Here is a 19,237-nt window from a genome sequence, read left to right on the forward strand (position 1 = left end):
ACCCTCGGGAGTTTCGTAGCTCTCTAACTACTCCAACGGAGCAGTGAGCCACTAAGCGCGGACGGGGGAAGAACATCAAAAGTATAGTTCCCGGTTACTCCCACAGTGCACAATAGAATTTTTATCCGTGAATTTTCAAAATTGTTAAAAAAGATCTAGTGAGGAAATTGATCAATGTGAAAATGTAATGAATTACCGAACACGTAAGTTAATTTTATCTAAATAAGTGTTTCGTTTCTAAAACTTTAAACTTTCAAACGATTTTGCGTGAACATATAAAAGATGTTAAAATAAGTTGAACTTATGCTCAAATAAAGAAATTAATCTGTGTGAAAATGTCGCGATTTTTTGTTGTGTATTTTAGACTTGAAGTTTTTCATAGAACTAATTTGTATTGAAATCTTGTTATAGGTTTTTAAACATAACTCAACTATTTGTAGTAAAAAAAAAAGTTTAATCAATTTTTAGTGGTTCTTATTTGTAAATTATCAAAACTGTTAAAAAAGTTAAACTTAGACTTAGATCAAAAAAAATTTAATTGTAATGAATTACTAGCTAGTAAATATTCCAAAAATTCGGGAAAAGTATTATAAAGTCTTGACTGTTTGATTTAATCCTTGTAAATTTAATCTTGTGATATTATCTTAATCCCTAGTAATCCCCCCTCCTCCCCTACTCAATCCTTTCAATCCTTTATATAACTTCATTAAGTTTTCTATAAATATATCTATATAGAAATCAGTTTAACCTTTTTCTGCTACTTCTTTTTGGTGTTTTTCTATCTTTTAACTTGAAATTTTGAATATTTTTGTTTTTTTTTCATTTAATTTTTTTCTCTGTGATAACATTTCTGCCAATTGTATTTTCGATTAGAGTTTTTTTATTTCAATTGTCATTTTTTTCGCTTGATATATAATCTTTAAAGGAAGTCTTCGCGAAAAATAAGCGCTTTTATCGCTACTAATCTTACTTCTATCTGACGCGTCTATAAGGAGAAAATTGTTAAAAACACTCATACCGGAGAATGCAGCGTCCATACAAATTTAGAAAGTTGCAATATTCAACCCGGATCTTAAAAAAACAAATTAAATTTAAACAAATCATTAAGATATTACAACCAAAATTCATCGATTATTTTTCGACGCATTCGTATATAGTTAATATTTCATAATATTTTTGATTTTGCTTTTTTGAATAATATTTCGCTGGCGCTGAATTTTCGAACATTTCTGGAAAAAATGAAAATGTCGTTTTTACTATCAAAAATCCATGAAACAGGAATAAATGTTTTCATAAACAATAAAATATAATTGACGATGCCTTTCTGCTGTAGAGTTCCCTTGTGCAGTATATTGATTTGAATCAAGTTTAGTTCATGGCGTTTCATTGAAAAATAGTTTTGTCTCTTATTTGTAATTACAGCATTTACAGGTACCTCATAACTCCTAGTTTTTAAACCAAGAGGGAGCAAATTTATTCATAGTTTGGGAACCCAGCTTTGCCTGGAAACTAAACTTTACAATATAAAAGTCACTCAATTAACTCATCTGAAAAATTTCAAATCAAAATAAGTAGCTGTAAGTTTCACATTCCACATTTAATATTTGAGGCAAATCATTCCAGGGATTCATGACTATTGAGCCGACAAACACAAAGAAACAGGCAAACAGATGTTACTATTTTATATAAAAAGATGGATGTAAGAAATTCACACTTTTTCTTAATAGGTCTAAACAAGTACTAGAGTTCAATCTAAACTGAAATTCCCTTTATTATTTATCATTTTTAAGGACTGTAAGCGTAATTTCAAGTTTCTGACCTTGTTCTGACCTTGTTCTGACCAGAAAAGTGTTTAATTCTGATGATTTATTCATCGCTTTTTTAAAGCAAGATGCGCAAGTTACTTTCGCAGAGTTTAAATAAAAAAATATGGATATCCGATTCATAAATACCAGAAAAAGCTTCAAAGGGTTCTGTTGGAGATCGTGCATTGACATCTGTATAAGGAGGGTCACTTGACATTACGCTCACAGTCCATTTAATGATTATAAATTTGTATATAATAAAAAAATGTTTACAAAAAGCTCCAATAAAAGAATTGTTTACTTATATATTTGGCTTGTTTGTATAATTCAATAAAAGTCAATCGGACCCAAGTTTTTTTTGTGGAAAATCATATGACCCCAGGGCAGGTTTACGGCTTGTCGAAATTGAAAAATGTCGATTTTTCGAGTTTGAAAATCTATCAATTTTAACAGAAAAATCTGCAAACAAATTTTTATAATTAGAGTTTGATGAAAAACCGGCGGCTTAACAATTATATAGTTAAAGGCTAAAATGGTTACTAGGAAAATAGGTGATTTAATACAAATAAAGAAAAAAATCTAATTTCCTTTAAAATGAAAAAGTATTAATAAATCTCTTAATATTTAACTATTTCGCCATGATTTAACAAAATTCATTCTTCTTTTCACCATGTCACCCTGGCACACGATTACACCTCATTCCACCCTCTATGTCAATGTATTTGTTCGATTTTAATTAATTTAGTTTTATTTTCCTTTCTTTCCATCTATCCATCTATCTATATCTATCTATATCTATCTATCTAACTATCTATCCATCTATCTTTCTATCTATCCGTCTATATCTATATCTATCTATCTCTCAATCTATTTCTATCTATCTCTCCATCTATATATCTATATCCATCTATCTATATCTTTCTATCTCTCAATCTATATCTATTTATCTCTCAATCTATATCTATCTATCTATCTATCTATCTATCTATCTATATCTATCTATCTCTCAATCTATATCTATCTATTCTGTATTTCTTCAATCTTTTTTTTAATCAATCTTTAAAATATCTATCTAGTTATTTTCTAGATGAAAATTTATATATTTGTACATATGTATATGGGTGCAAATCTATAAATTGTATTCAGCCCATGTATCTCTCTTGGAAAATCTATGTATTTCTTTTGCTCTTTCAATAAATCTATGTCGGTATTTTTCAATATAAATATAATGTTTTTGCTATCAATTTAATTAAAGGTTTTTTGCCAATTTATTATTTTGTTTCCATAATTTGGGTCTAAAATTTTTTAGATATTCACAAATTATGTCTTATAAATGTTACAACGTTAAAGGGAGTGACCGGCAATGCAGGTAGTTGACTTGAAAATGTAGTATTGTGGAGAATTTTTACCTTTTATATTTTTTAATTAATACCTCCCTCCCCCCTTAAAAATATCGTTATGTTTTTAGAGTTGGCATTAAATTAATAAACATTCATGGTTTTTGAACTCTTAAAGGGACAGACCGGCTATGTAAGGTAGTTAAACTGAGAATAAAGTATTGTGGAGAAATTTAAAACCGTTTCTCAAAACGTAACCAGTAACCACCCAAACGGGGGATTTTGAAAGTCGACTTTGCGCTCAAACTCAGTAATTATACACTATTAAAACGTTTTATCTGTCTCAAATGAATCCTAAAAAATTTCTCCACAATACTAAGTTCAACTACCATACAACTTTAAAATATGTATTTGAAAATTCGAAAAATATAGATTTTTAACGATTTATTTCAAGCTATTGTAATATATTTTTACAACGTGTAAACATTCTCCTTATAAACTAATTATTTCAATAATAGAATATGTGATTTTAAAGGGATTTGAGCATTAGCAATATAAGAGAAAGAAAAACAATGACAGAAGTAAAATTTAAGAACAATTCAACCTCAAATAAATAAAACTACGGACACAACAAATTATTTTTTAGACAAATTCAGATTGGTAAATGTTGTTTTTGCACGTTATCTAAAAATCCCTTTAAAGTATCAGTGTCCCTTCTTTTCTCTACTGAAAAAATCTGCAAAACTTTTAATGAAAAATTCAAAATTTTCCTATTTTGAATCGGGCTGGTTACTTTGTAAACGCAGCTTCCCTTGAAATTAAGTACACACTTTAACCATTGAAAAATCCTCCTGACTTCTAAGCTGAAGAAAGAAAAGAGAAAAGAATAAAATTTTCTCAAAATTTGAGTTGAATCAATATTTGCCAAGGAAAAGCTTTTAATTCTGAAAGACGAGAAATTTCCTAGGATTTTACTTTCAAAGTTTTACTCAGAGTTTCTTCTCTTATAACAGATACCTTTTCTGAAAATATTTAATTTATTTAATATATATATCCCCCCCCTTCTATGATTAAAAGGAGGGGGGTTGATTGGCTTTCCTTAAAGTGGAGGAGGGGGGGAGGCTTTCCTAAATTAAAGATAAGTGGGAGGGGGTCCAATAAAATTAAACTATGTTTGATCAATTATATTCTACAGTTTGACAATTTGAACTAACAAATCTTATTTTTACAATATTTTCACGAAATTTAAGTTTGTCTACTTTTTGTTGTTCTAAACAAGGCGCAATTCATTTAAGAATTAAAAATGACGAATGTTAAATAATGATTGTATTTCAAGTTCACATGTTCAGACGTACTAAAAGTTTTGTATAAAAACAGTAAGATTAGAAATGAAGAATCATTATTTAGTGGAAAATAACGAAAACTTGGAAATTTGTAAAATAATTGTTTGATTAATAATGATCGAAAAATAATAAGTAGATAAGTTCCTGAAATTATTTTTGTAATTTTGGAGAATTTAGCGCATTTTCTTCAGTATTTTATAGAACAAAATAAGTAAATAATTCTTTCGCAGATTTCTCAATTTTTGTATTTATTTCAGTCAAAAACTTAAAAGTAATGTTAAACAAGTTTAAAATTATATAAATGAAAGCGAGGCGAACGGTTCCAGGAAAAAGGGATAAATTTTCTAAAAGGGGGGGGGAGGGTCTGGAGCTGCACTGTGCATGGTTTAAACAGGAAACAGTGTATAATTTATTATCATAATGATAAAATTGTGTGATTTGTTTTTTGTCTTTTTGTTGTTAACAAATTGCAGGGAAAGAAAAACAGTAGAAATATGGCAATCTATCAAATTAATTTTGTAATTCTTTCAAATTCTTTTAATTTATGTTGAAATTGCGTGTTAGGTTTCCCGCGTTGAAAAATATAAAGGTTTTAGCCCCCCCCTCCCCCATTAATGGTTAATCAGAGGCTTGATGGGGGAGGGGGGCTTGTCTCCCTTCTCATGCTTTGATCATCTTTCTGAGTTTCTACCTTAATTTTTTTTTAATTGAACACTTTTCCCAAAAATTTGTTGTTTAAAATTCTTATATTTTCCGTGAACGCCTTTTGTCTCTTTTAAGTTTTAATTTTTTATATTTTTTAGAATTTTGTGGCGAGGCTTAAAGATTCCCTACAGTGGTGACGGCGCTTTAAGGATTTTAGGTAAAATCATTTCTTTTCACTTTATTCAAATTTTCATATTTGCATAAAATTATTTCCCGTAATTTTTTTTAACTCTAACTAAAAATATCGAATGCGTTAAAATACTAAAAAGTGTAATTTTTAATCTAAATTTTAGAAATTTTTTTCTTTTTGGATCCAGTTTACACTGTAAAACATCACAAGAATATTTTTTTTAAATCAAAAAAAATCATAGTTCAAAATATGATATCAGCTTAATAGGTAAAGTCTACATTAATTTAAGCCGCGTCTCAAATCCCCCCAAAACCAGTTTCAATTAAATCTTGAAAAAATAGAATACAATTTTAAGTGAAACCAACCATATTAGAGCCGCGGCTTAAATTTAAGCAGCGGCTCAAACTCTTTAAATTCGGCCTCAGGTTGCAAAGATATAGGGTCCAGAAAATTTGAGCTTGGGTTTCAAGAGATCCTTCTTTTTAGAGTGACATGGCCGATTCACAACGTTACCCTTTACCAACCTTTGTCCTACCAGGAATGAATAAGATAAACTTATTTTTCTAATTGAAATTCAACTCTGTTTAAGGAAGAAAAACGGCGATTTCTTCCGGTTAAAGGAATGGTCATTTGAGATAACGTATACAGTCTCTTTACACTCCTGTATGCCGAGTCCATTAGCGCCTGATCCAATCAGGGTTTAAGGGAGTGTTCGCGAAAAATGAAAGGGGGTACAGGCTTAATGCGATAAAAAAGCGCTTTTGATTGCTACTAATCTTACTTCTATCTGTTGCGTCTATAAGGAGAAAATTGTTTAAAACGAATCACACCGAAGAACGCAGCGCCCATACAAATTCGGAAAGATGCAACATTCAACTCGGATCGTAAACAAATCAATTTAATTCCCAACAAATCATTCAGATATTACAAACAATAGTCATCGGTTATTTTTCGACGCATTCATACATAGTTAATATTTCATAATATTTTTGATTTTGTTTTTATAGATTAATTTTCGCTGGCGCTGGATTTTCGAACATTCCTGGAAAATATGAAAATGTCGTCTTCATTATCAAAAATCCTCGAAACCGGAAAAAATGTAACTCTCAGATCATGAAAAATACAAAATATTATGAAATATCAACTATTTACGAATGCGTCGAAAAATAATCGATGACTATTGTTTGTAATATCTGAATGATTTGTTGGGAATTAAATAGATTTTTTACGATCCGAGTTGAATGTTGCATCTTTCCAAATTTGAATAAACACTACGTTCTTCTTTTTTATCGCATTAAGCCTATACCCCCTTTCATTTTTCGCGAACACTCCCTTTAAGTCATGTGTTTTTTGTCTATTCTGAACCAATAGAAATAGTATGGCGGTAACATCTATCTTTCTGTCTATCTCATTATTCAATTAGAGATATGAATCCTTTAATCGGCTCAATAGCAGTAAATGTAAATATTTAAAATTCGGTGATGGTGATGGACCAAACCTCTGTAGAGTAAAAAAGTAGATGTTAGTTCCACATTTATTGAAAATATATTTCGGTCTGGGTTGACCCTCGTCAGTTCTAACGATATAATAACCATCAAAATTGATAAAAAAAAATTTTAAAATGTAAAAAATCACAAGAAGATAAACAAACAAAAAAGATTATTCAAAATAAAAATTTGGGCTGTCAAATGGACATAAGGGAAACGAACTCAGATTATGAGATGGAAAAAAGATAATTTGCAAATATTCACTTTAAAAAAAATGTTTTAAGACAATTATTATTCCTTGAGATTGTTTCTTCACAAAGATTAAAAACAAACTGTGTAGATGTGTGAGTATAGAGTGGGGGTCGATCTAATTAACGAACTTTTGCGTAAGTTGTGGGGAGGGGGGGACGGCTTGTTTAAGGAGGGGTATTTAAACCTTTTAAAGAATTCTACTGAAACTTTAATGTTTAATGAATGTGTTATTGCAGAATGCAAGCTGTTGCTGCGCCTGCGCAGAGCGGGGTTGGTTCCCTCCAACAGAGGTCAAATCTTCAGCAGGCCATAGCGGCGCAGGTCATTCAGACTTGTACTTCGTCAGGTAACTTTTTTAGTCTCTCATGCTTAGTTTATACAGGGTTAACATTTTATTCGAAACATCGAAATTAAGAATATTTTGTTTAAAATAACGAACATGGGATGTCCTTCAATCTCTGTTTATAATATCGAAGTAAATAAAATTTAGAGATAACAATTCTAAATCATAAAATTTAGAGATAACAATTCTAAATTATAAAATTTAGAGATAACAATTCTAAATTGTAAAATTTAGAGATTACAATTCTAAATTATAAAATTCTCAATAATATTTCTCAAGTATTAGGAAGGTAAACAAAATGTCGCTTATTCCATAGTTTTCTGGTTCTCACTGTATAATTAGAACTTGAAGTTTTATTGTAGTTTATTGTTGTATATTTAGAAGGTGAATATGAAGTAGAAAGAGGACGAGATTATTACGAAAGAAGAGAAGAACGAACCTCGTCCCCCTCATATAATCATGAGGACCCTCCGTCCTACCCTGAGGACGGACCCTCCTCCTACCCTGAGGACGGACCCTCATCATACCCCGAGGACGAGCCCACGAGCTACCCACGGGAAGAGAACAGCTCCCCTAGATTCTCTACTAGATCTCCCTCCTATCCTCCAACCTACCCTGGAGCTGTATATAGTCAGTATACTGGAGAATCAGCTTCTCCTTCCAACTCAGGTACAACTTTGAGCTCTTTCACCGCCTCCAGTTTTTAGTTCATAAATCTTGTCAACTTGGTTCAAATGTATTCAGTAATCAGTTCAAACACATTTATTATTAGGCTTTTATTGGTCAATCTTGCGAGACAAACTTTGTTCTGAATTGTACAAAAATCTATACTAGTTTAGTACATGCCTTTCTATTTTTCATGTACTGTACTGTAACTAATCAAACGAATAGTTCTTGTACCGGCTCATCTTCTTATTATGCACATTGGTTCTTAGCTCGGTCATTTTTAGTTGTTTTATCAAATTTTTTTCTTCTCTTTTTCATTCTCCATATTCTCTCATTGCTTTTCCTAATCTTTATGCTTTTTTTTTTAATCCCGGGCCAAATATTTCCTGCAAATGGAATTGTTTTCTTAATAATAAATATAAAGTTCAGGATTTTAGGGGAATAAAGTTCAAACTATTTAACTTCAATATCAGAAATTACTCTGAAGAAATTTAGGAAATATAATTCGAGATCTTGTTTTTTATGAACCCCCCCCTTCAACCAATTCACTTTTTCTCTATATATTTATTAAATTATTTTTCTATTACAGTTCAATCTAAATGCCTTTTCAACCTTTTAACATTTCCAATTTATAGATGAGGATCATGAACGTGAATATGATGGTAAGAGAGCTGGCGGAGCTTTGAACGGATATGTTTCAAAGAAACGAAGAAAGCAAAGTAAACCTATCAGACTTGGCAGTGACGATGGAGGAGAAGGAGGAGAAGGAGTTGAAAGGGGTGAGGAAGGATGTGAGGATGAGGGAGATATGGAAGAGGGTGAGGTACGTCATGGAGTAGCTTCAGAAGCTATGAGGTTTACTAATGTAGAAAATGATGTTTGCCAGGATGATGCGCCACTTAACCTCTCCTCTGGGGTTAAGAATGATGATGATAAAGAGGTTGGAAGCCTCAGAGTACGAGGCCGAGAGCTCCTCCAGAACCCGGAAAAAATCCAGGAGAATCATTCTAACCCTTCCTACCCACCAGGATTCAGTTCTCACTTTGGACTTCCACCACACTTTCTCTTCCCCTTCTCAGGCATGCCAGGGGGACCAGCATCTCCAGGTTCAGAGTCGGAGCAAGGATTCACTCCACCAACCTCGCATGGTGGTAAGACCCAGATATTCAACATTGAAGCCTACTGTAAACTTTGTAACAAGGAGTTTTGTAACAAGTATTTCCTAAAAACCCACATGGCCAACAAGCATGGAATCTACAGTGATGCTGGCATTGTGCCCACTTCAGGTCAAAGGTTTGACTCACTCACCCTTGGAGGAGGTGGTTCTGGAATGTTTGAGCAGGGAATGAGGATGCCATCTTCCTCCATGATGAGTAGTATGGCACACACTCCAGTATCAATCTCAGGGTCATTTATGGCTATGGCATCTATGCGCCCATCTTTGGAAACTTCACCACGTATGAGCTTAGGCCTTGACTCTATTGTCAGATCTAAAGGAATTCATGAAAACAAGTCGCCAAATGAGTCCCCAGACCATCAAGGATCCCTAGAAGCATCACCTGCAAGAATGTCACCAAAGACAGGTCCCCCACCCCTTATATCAGGAGATGAGAGATCAGAATCCTCAAATGAGAGAGAACAAGGAGAGATAACAGATAACAAAGAGACTGAATCCGAACTTAGAAAACTTGAGGATATGAACAACCTGCCTCCTAGCCTACGGTTATCTATGGTACCCCACATGAACCCTTTTGGGCCTCTACCCTTTTTCAACATGAACATGGGCCCCATGGACCTAATGAGGAAAGAGGAGGAGAGAAAGGATATGATGAATATCCCAACAAGTATGAGCAGTCCTAGACCTATTCCCAACATTCCCAATGTTCCCAACAGTTCTTCTAGTTCTTGCTCCAAGGGGTCAATGACCCCTGACAAGCTGCGTCAGATGGGAGTCATTAATGCAGATGCTTTCTGTGAATTTTGTTGTAAAGAATTTTGCAATAAGTATTTCTTGCGAGTACATAAATTGAAGAAGCATGGTGTATGCTCTCCTGAACTACCACCAGAAAAAGTACAGAAGATTCTAGCGCAAATGGCCAAGGAAGCTGGTAAGACAGGACAGCCCATGCCACCTCTAACCCTAGGCACCCCTTCCATGATTCGACCCCCCACCACTTTATCAGATCCCCCTAAATCAATTGGAGGCCCTCTTGGATCGCCCCTCAACCTTATCAGGCCCCCAACTTTGCCAAACTTTCTAAATCTTCCTCCCCTAGATCCAATTTCCTACGGAAGAGAAGATACCCGTTCTTCATCTTCTTCTGATAAACCGGATGAAAGAGAGGAAGGGAGACCCATAAATTTACAGTTCTCCCCCCGCCAGATGATTGAACCGGAGTGTGAACTAAAAATTGATGAAAGTGCTTCGGTCATCAAATCACCATTGCCAGAGGTCTCAGGGGACCAGTCACAGTCCTCGGATGAGGTGGAACAAAGAAACCCCGAAAATTGTGAATCCGTGGAGGATGAGAACAAGGGAAGGGAAACGAATGAGGGACTAGCAAATCTTCAAAACATGATAATGAAACTGAACAATGGGAAATCCAAACTGACATCCCAGGAGAACACAACAGTTTTTAAGAAATGCAACAAAGATATGGAGAATAAGTACTTCCTCCATGCGCACATGATGAATGAGCATGGCATGCTTAATGCTGAGGAGGAGGAGGGTTTTGGATCATCCAACATGTCCATCTCTTTGCCTCAGTATCCAGCAGATCTCTCAAAACTCACAGAACTACAGGGTATGAAGAGTCTAGGACTTAATATTCCATGTCCCATCATGTCCCAGCCAATGTCCCACTCACCACAGTCAAATGGTTTACCAAAGCTTTCTGAGAAACCCATGGACTACCCCAAAAGTATATTTGAACAGATTCAAGGTCTTCCGCGTCCAAGCTTCTTGGACCAAATGAAGAAAGAGTTAGGAGGAAAGATGGACCTTAGTCCCTTGAAGCGCCCCAGCCTTGATAGAGATCCAAACAAGAAGCCAGCAAGCTTAAGCAGAAGCTACTGTGAGATATGTAAGAAAGAGCTTTGTAACAAGTATTTTATGAAGACACACATGATGAAAATGCACGGAATTGTTATGGAACAAGGACCTCCCTCCAACTCCATCAACTGCGAAATTTGCAAGAAGGAAGTATCCAGCAAATACTTTCTTAAAGTTCACATGGGTAATGCTCATGGACTGAATGAAGACGGTTCTCCAATCCCGCCCCATATGAGAGAGAACAGTTTAATGAATATGTTCCCAATGGGTGACTACCCACCCCCACCTATGGGTGAGTTTAGCCGTCTATTGATGCAGCAAGGAGAGAAGAATATGGAACGAATGAAGGAGTTAGACAGGATGAAGGATTCACAGGGACATGTTTGTTCTCTTTGCAGCAACACCTTTTCAGATATTGTCACTCTTCAGGTTCACATTATCAAGAGTCATGGAGCTATGCCCCCTACATCAGGCCTTGATGGTATTCTGAGTAAGAACAAAGACCAGGAGAGGGATGAAAATGGAAGGTTGGAGAGAGAAGAGAGTCGGGAGGAGGAGGATGATGATATTACAGACCGGGATGAGGAGGAGAAACAAGGAGATGAGGATGGGAAAGAAATCCCATCACCTTTTCCCTTCCCCTTGGACTTCAACAAGATGCAGAGCCAGGGAGGATTAAAGAATTCCCCGATCAATGACATTCTGCAAAGACAAATGATGGGTCAGTTCCCAGGGGGCTTGATGAACCCCCTCCTTCTTCCAGGCCTTGCAGCCCCTGGCGGTGGAGGCCAACAGTTTCAGGGGCTTTTCAACATGTTTCTGTCAGAGATGCTTAAGAAGGTGCAGAAGGATACTCCGCCTCAAACACCCCCTGTCTCTCCTAGTCCGGGACATACGCCCTCAGAGGAACAAATGGAGGAGGCTACAAGTTAAACCCAGTTCAGCAAGTGTGTAGTCAATCTACCAAAGATTTATCTTAAACCAAAGAAAGACGATTTGATCCTTTAACAGGACAGCAGTGTTAGATATATAATCTTATCTAGTCTCGTCACTAAATAGAAACTCATTTCAAACCAAAGTATTTACAAGAGTAAACCAAACCATTCCAGTAACAGACACTGCTTTTATTTCAGTCATTATTAATGTAACATTCCAAACCTTTATCCAGTGATTGCAGTAAAAACAGTCGGTGTAAACAAAACTGTAAATTATCATGTTTTATTTAATTTTTAAACTAGGGGTGAGGGGGAGGGTTGTTTATGAATGTATTTCCGTATCTATCTACTACCTCAAATTCCATGGCAACAAAAATTAGTTTCTTTTCCTACTTTTTCAACACTCAATATATCATGAATGGAGAGATTTCAGTTCCTCTGTGATTTTTAATACAAAATCTTCAACCATTTCTAGTGCCATAGATATTTTTAATTAAAAAATTTAATAAGCCTCCTCTTGAAACATTACACGTATGTCATATATTTTGATGTGCTATCAAAATGTCTTTTTAATCAAATTTGAGAAGAGGTGTTTCAGCGGCCAAATATAATGCTGAATTTGTTGGCTATCCACTAATGCTATTAAATTCTGTGCAAGATTTAATCAAATGTAAAAAAAGTGCTCGTCAACTTTCTTCTTTTCTAAAAAATTATGTAGTTATATAGAAAAAATTTATTTCTCAAAATTCATTTTTAATTTTGGGCCAGATAAAAAGGTCCGGAATAAGATGTCAGAAATGTCATTTAAAGAAAAGTATACAGGCAGGGTTCTGAAGTCAAGGGGGCAGAAAGGCGGTCCTCCAACTTTTCTTGTTGCCTTCCCCTGAACTATTAATTCCAAAAAATGCGCCAAAGGTTATAATTACAAAATTTGCGCATTTTTTTATAAGCAAAATTGTGGATTTCTGGATTTTGTATATTTTTCCGTAGATGAATAACAGCAAAATGTTCAAATATTTTTTTCTTGTGATTTTCAGTTTTCGAGCTTGCGCCGATCTCAAATTTATTTCTAGTCAGAATTTTAAAGTTTAAGTTTTTTGATCTCTCTTTTTTAATCTCTAGTCACAATCTAAAAAAAAACAGTATTTCGAAGTGTACCATTATGCCGTTGAAATCCAATTTTTTGCTAAAAGCGTGAAAAAAGTAAAAATACTGGATTTCTAAATCCATTTAAACAATCTGTGATCTATGTCGCTGTCGACTTGTAATTTTTATAAAACACTAAAGGAGATAAAAAATGTAAAAATTATACATTTTATAAGTCGGGGAGATCATTAAAAACTACTGAACGCCCATTTCTTTTCATAAATATAACTTAGTTCACCTAAAAAAGTGTAATTTAACCTGGACATTTTATAAAATGATAAAGAAATGGGTTTTTAAGTATTTTTTTGTTACCTTCACTAGGGACCTAAACCTGTCCCTAAAAGTAAACCAAGCACAAGGAGATAAATGTTAAAAAATGTTTACTTTTGAAAATCAAAATAATCACAGATTTTTTTTTGAAAAAAATTTAATTTATTTATTCTCATTGTATTTGAGACGAGCAGTAAATATATTTATATATATATTAGGAGAATTGTTAATTGTTTTGTGCTTGTCTCAAATACAATGCGACCTGTTGAATCACGTGGCGTACATCTGGGAAAAATGGCGCCAAAATGGCGTTTTTTTTGTGGATTTTGCCGCGTACAATTTGAGCGTGCGTGTACTACTCTATATTAGTGTACTGTTGAGAAATGTTTCAATGCAACCGTAGATTAATTACTATTTGTTTATTGAAATACAGTATAATGTAATATCATTTTTATAAAATTTAATAGAAGAGCAGCAGAGAAAAGAGTGAAAATGCCAGAAACTTTCAGAGAAGGTCATAATTTCAAAGTAATACTTAAAGTTCAAATGAGGGAAGAAACTAAAGAATAAAACTCAATATTTTAAAAAGTACTTTCCACGATATTGCAAACTAGAGAGAAGGAGAAGGTCGCATTCAGGCATTATTAAAGATACGACTTTGTGAACTCGTAGCTCATCCAGTTTTGATTTTACAAAAAAAAGTACGAGGAGATCAAATTTATCCGGTAAAATATTAGAATATCAAAAAATTTTGTTTTGCTCAATATCTTTTTATTAAGAGGAGATATGATTGAAAACATCCAATATTTCAATCTTCATGCAATTTACTTTTGTTTGACGTGATTGCCAGATAATTTTTGAAACTTTTTTTTAACCAGCTTAATATATGCATGTATTTGCAAAAGACTTTTTTTAAAACATGGCGGATAGATAGAGAAAACATGGCGGATAGATAGAGAAACATGGCGGATAGATAGAGAAAACATGGCGGATAGACAGAGAAAACATGGTGGATAGATAGAGAAAACATGGCGGATAGATAGAGAAAACATGGCGGATAGATATAGAAAACATGGCGGATAGATAGAGAAAACATGGCGGATAGATAGAGAAAACATGGCGGATAGATACAGAAAACATGGCGGATAGATAGAGAAAACATGGTGGATAGATAGAGAAAATATTGCGGATAGAAAGAGAAAACATGGTGGATAGATAGAGGAAACATGGCGGATAGGTAGAGAAAACATGGCGGATAGATAGAGAAAACACGGCGGATGGATAAAGAAAACATGGTGGATAGTAAGAGAAAACATGGCGGATAGATACAGAAAGCATGGCGGATAGATAGAGAAAACATGGCGGATATATAGAGAAAACATGGCGGATAGATAGAGAAAACATGGCGGACAGATACAGAAAACATTGCGGATGGATACAGAAAAATGGCGGATGGATAAAAAATATGGCGTCGTTAGTTTGAGAAAAAGTAAGAAAAGAAAAGACAAAATAATAAATTGAAAAGATTTTTTTTCCAGCTTAAAGGGACTGTATATGTAATTTCAAGTGACGCTCTAGTTCACAACGGTGTCCCATTTATCTAAAAACAATGAGAAAGATATCTTCATTTTTGTCTTAAACGTGTTAAAACCTGACAATTTTCTTTGTTGTCGCTGCAACATTTTACAGTGTGAATCCACAAACAACCTCCATTTGATGTTCACTTGAAATACCGGGTTCATTCCCTTTAAACCTTGTTTTGAACTAAATATTTTGATAAATCAGATTCCCTGAAATCCGATGGATTTAAAGTATAAAAACAAAAAATAGATAATTAAAAAAGACTTTAAGTCTATTTACCAATTTTAACTGGAAATCCTATAGATTGCTGAGCCTCGAACAAGGGGGATCAGGGGGGGATTTAACAAGCTTTGAAATCTTATCTAAAAAGTCACGAAATTCTGACACGCATGAAAGGTCTGCTCAAAAAATAGAAATAAAATTTTTTAAGATTTTTTATGATGACTTTTAATACAGATTTTAATGCAACCCTTTATCAAAAAGTGCAGTGAGCAATTCAAAATAGTTTCTTTGATTCATTATCTAAGAATCAGAGTTTTTTACAGCAGAGACAGGGAATAACATCTACAGCAGAGACAGGGAAGAACATCTACGGAATCTTTTCCTCGAAAAAAGAATTAAAGGAAATATTTTTGTGAATGTAAAAAATTAAATTAATTAAAACTGACTCACCCTGTGGAATCAAATTTCAATATTCCCATCCTGTATTTTCACCCTGTTCTCTCATTGGCTGTTTTATCAGATTTTAAAGGGGAATTTAAACAGATTGAAATCTTATCTCTCAGAGTCAGAGGAAGGGGGGGGGATTTGATAGCGGGGAGAGGGGAATTTAAAATTTAAATTCCCGGAAGCGAATGGGAGATGTGTTTGAAACCCAAGGGGAAAATCTCAATACAGGATACAGAAAAATTATTTTCTATTCGAACACAATCTAAAAAATATCGAATTCGAAATTTTTTTGGAACTTTAATAAAAATTGGAACATTTTTTTCAACATTAAGTACAGAATTATATAAGATATCTGTTAATTATTTCGAACAAATCGTTTGTAATTGTTAGGGTATTTTTAACAGTGTACATTTGAATGAAGAGAAAACACATAAAATTTTACATGACGAGTTCTGGAAAAGAAAAGAAGTGTTTATAAAATTATAACAATTTATGAAAATTAGTACTAACCTTTCGTCGTAAAAACTGTTTAAGTAGTTTTTTAAATATTGAAAACATATAGTTATCTATATAATAAAACAAGTCATTCGTATGTGGACACTCATGGGTGGCCGAGGGTGTTATGGGCAAAAAAAATCGAACTTTTTTTCAAATTTTTTTTTCCACGGGCAACGCCGTGCCCTTCAGCTAGCTATTGATATGGTGGTTCTGAAAAATGGAAACCAGAAAAATGTAGAAATAGTGTCGTTTTTATCTGTATAAAAGGAGTTTCTATTCTTAACAGATTTATTTTTAAAAATGTTTCCTCAACATCTTTAGAGATATATTGATTACCACTCAGCAGCTGAACTAACCAGGGCGAAATGCGTTTGGTTTCTTCAGTTTGAATTTAACCTTCTATTTCTTACTCCAATTGTGCCAGGCACCGGTGTCCAATTGAATATCTGAGATGGGTCAACCTTTGCAGTTCTACTTTGAACTGTACAGCCAATTTACAATTACTAAAGCGGAAGAGGAGTGTGGCAGTATGAAAAATTAATATTTTGGTTAAACATCCCAATATTTTAACAATTTTTCATGGAAATAGTTGAACCTTTTGTTTTTTTTGGTTGATTTATATTTTTAATCTAAATTGGGATGTATTTATACATTTTAAGAACCTAAAAAAGCTTCATGAAATATGAAAATAATTAATTTTCTACAAAAATGCAGTGAATGTAGTTGTATGTGATAGAAACATAGTTGTTTGAATTTAACGTATTACGAATTATGCGGTATTAAATTATTATATTAAATACATGACTTTTTATAACATCGTCGAATTTTGTTTTTCTTGTTAAACTTATCTTGTCTCACTATTTTCCGTTTCTAAATCCTGGTATAAAAATACAATTTTTAAAAAAAAGTTTTTCTTGGCATCGTTAAAAATTCATGTTTTTAATATACAGATTTATTAATATAAACTGATAAAAAATATACATGGATATATACACAAAAATATATTTACAATGATAGTTTAAAGGAATTGAGTTTTTGCCACAAACTCAAGTTATCTAAACCTATATCTAATTTGTTGAGAAAAATATACAGTTTTACAAAGTTAAGTTAAGTGCAAAATTAAGGAAAAATAGGCGACATTCATTCATAATAATATAATATATGCATATGCATAATATATTTATCATTTCAGTAAATTTTATCCTTAAGCATATAAATTGTTAATTTTTGTATTTAACATTCCTTGTAAAATTGGAACTTTTTAAGTATTTTCGAGCAGAACAAAAAAATATGTAAATTTCTTAATAAAAAATAATTTAAATCCTGTTTTTGAATTTAACTTCTACATGGGTCACGAATTTGAACAAGTATTATGAAATATTAGTGTTTTAGAAATTTTTTGTTCAAAACTTTGAAATACTTTTGATAGTTCGATATTCACACAAAATGTTGGTTTTTAACAGAAAAAGTAAACTTTAAACAAATGAAACTACAACTTAAACAATAAACATCAACTTTGTATTTTTGTCAAATCAAAAATAGCAAGAGTACGAATTAAAATTAATTAGTGCTTTAGGACAACAACTGTATATGCAAGTCTTTCTTCCCATCCTCTTTTCTTTAAAATTAATGAAAATTATGTTATTAAAAATAAAATTCAATCTAAAATGGGAAATCTATTGTTAAAAATCTTATTGATTAACATTGAACGTCACAGCCTTTGTTTCTTGTTAAAAATTTTAATTTACCGGGTCATGTTTAAAATATAATCATTATCGTCACAAACTTCGTGAAAAATCTATTCTTAAAGTAGAGGTTTGATTAAAAATTACAATTCTGAAAAAATTATTTTTCGAACTTAATTTTTTAAACTTTAATTTATTTTATTAAAAATCTTTAAAATCTTTAAGCAAGGTCCACAATTTTTACAAAATTTTAGTTTAAAAAATATATTTATTTGGCTGTCAGTTTGTTTGTGTCTAATAATCGACCAATCGAACCAAAATTTTAACTCAAATAACCCCATGGGAAAGTATATAGCCGGTTTTTTAATTGCCTGTCCGACTAAATTCAATTTTAATTTTTAAGAAAATTCACAAATAAAAACAAAAGTTTGTGATTACTTTATGAAATTTTCTTAGGTATAAACTCACTATAGCTTCAGTAGAAGTAAATATTTCCATTTACTGATAGCGCCGATTGAAGGAGTCATAACTCTAATTGGATAATGAGATAGACAGAAAGATAGTTGTTACCGCTATACTATTTTTATTGGTTCAGAATAGACAACAAACACATGACTGAACCCTGATAAGGTGCTAATGGCCTCGGCATACAGAGGAGTGAACTGGAAACTAGTAGAGTTACAAAATTGCAAAGTCGTCAAAATGATTTCGTAAAAATCCTTTATCAAAGAAGGATCCGGGTGAAATTCTAGAAAATATAGTTTTCAAACGAAAATAGGCTTCTCATGCTGAGAGAAATTTCTAATAGTATTTGATTTTATCAAATTATGCAAACGATTCTAAAACAAAATTATTCTGTATCAAGCAAGATTAAGGGGTTATCCCAGAAAAAAAACACAATAAGAAAACAAAAACAAAACTAATGTACTCTCTTTAATCTTAGCTGACTTTAATTGTAAATACTGATATCCTTTCAACCTGATGTCGTAAACCTTGACCTTTGCTTTTATAAATTATAAACAAAATGTATTCTGTATCTAAACTGTTAAACCCTATCTCGATTTAAGGTGGGGGGGGGGGGGGTGTTTCCCCCCCTCCCTATGGTTTTTTAAAATAACTAAAAAACGACTGACATTAGAGCATAAGACATTCTTCACTTTTTAATTTTGTTTTTGATGCATAGGGTAGAATGGAGGACAGTCACGGGTCGGTGTTAAAAAAATTCATAAATGGTTTTTAATTTTTCCAACGTAACGTACTTTTTGAACTTTTTTAAAATCCTCCCTTGCACCTTAACCATATAAGATAGAGGTCTAATTTTTAAAATCCTCCC

The 19,237-nt window shown here is 33.0% G+C and overlaps 1 protein-coding gene across 1 annotated transcript in view; it reads left to right on the forward strand.

Moving 5' to 3' along the window:
- Positions 1 to 13,639, forward strand: part of LOC111714809 (uncharacterized) — a 32,885-nt gene extending 19,246 nt beyond the window's left edge. The window contains exons 2-5 of the mRNA XM_023490013.1: positions 5,289 to 5,347; positions 7,296 to 7,405; positions 7,784 to 8,071; positions 8,704 to 13,639. Coding sequence (XP_023345781.1) covers positions 7,297 to 7,405; positions 7,784 to 8,071; positions 8,704 to 12,053 — 3,747 coding nt within the window. The 5' untranslated portion in view covers positions 5,289 to 5,347; position 7,296 and the 3' untranslated portion in view covers positions 12,054 to 13,639. The remainder of the gene's footprint in view (positions 1 to 5,288; positions 5,348 to 7,295; positions 7,406 to 7,783; positions 8,072 to 8,703) is intronic.
- Positions 13,640 to 19,237: the final 5,598 nt, after the last annotated feature.

The sequence above is a fragment of the Eurytemora carolleeae genome, unplaced genomic scaffold, assembly GCF_000591075.1.
Source record: "Eurytemora carolleeae unplaced genomic scaffold, Eaff_2.0 scaffold1642, whole genome shotgun sequence".
NCBI lineage: Eukaryota > Metazoa > Arthropoda > Copepoda > Calanoida > Temoridae > Eurytemora > Eurytemora carolleeae.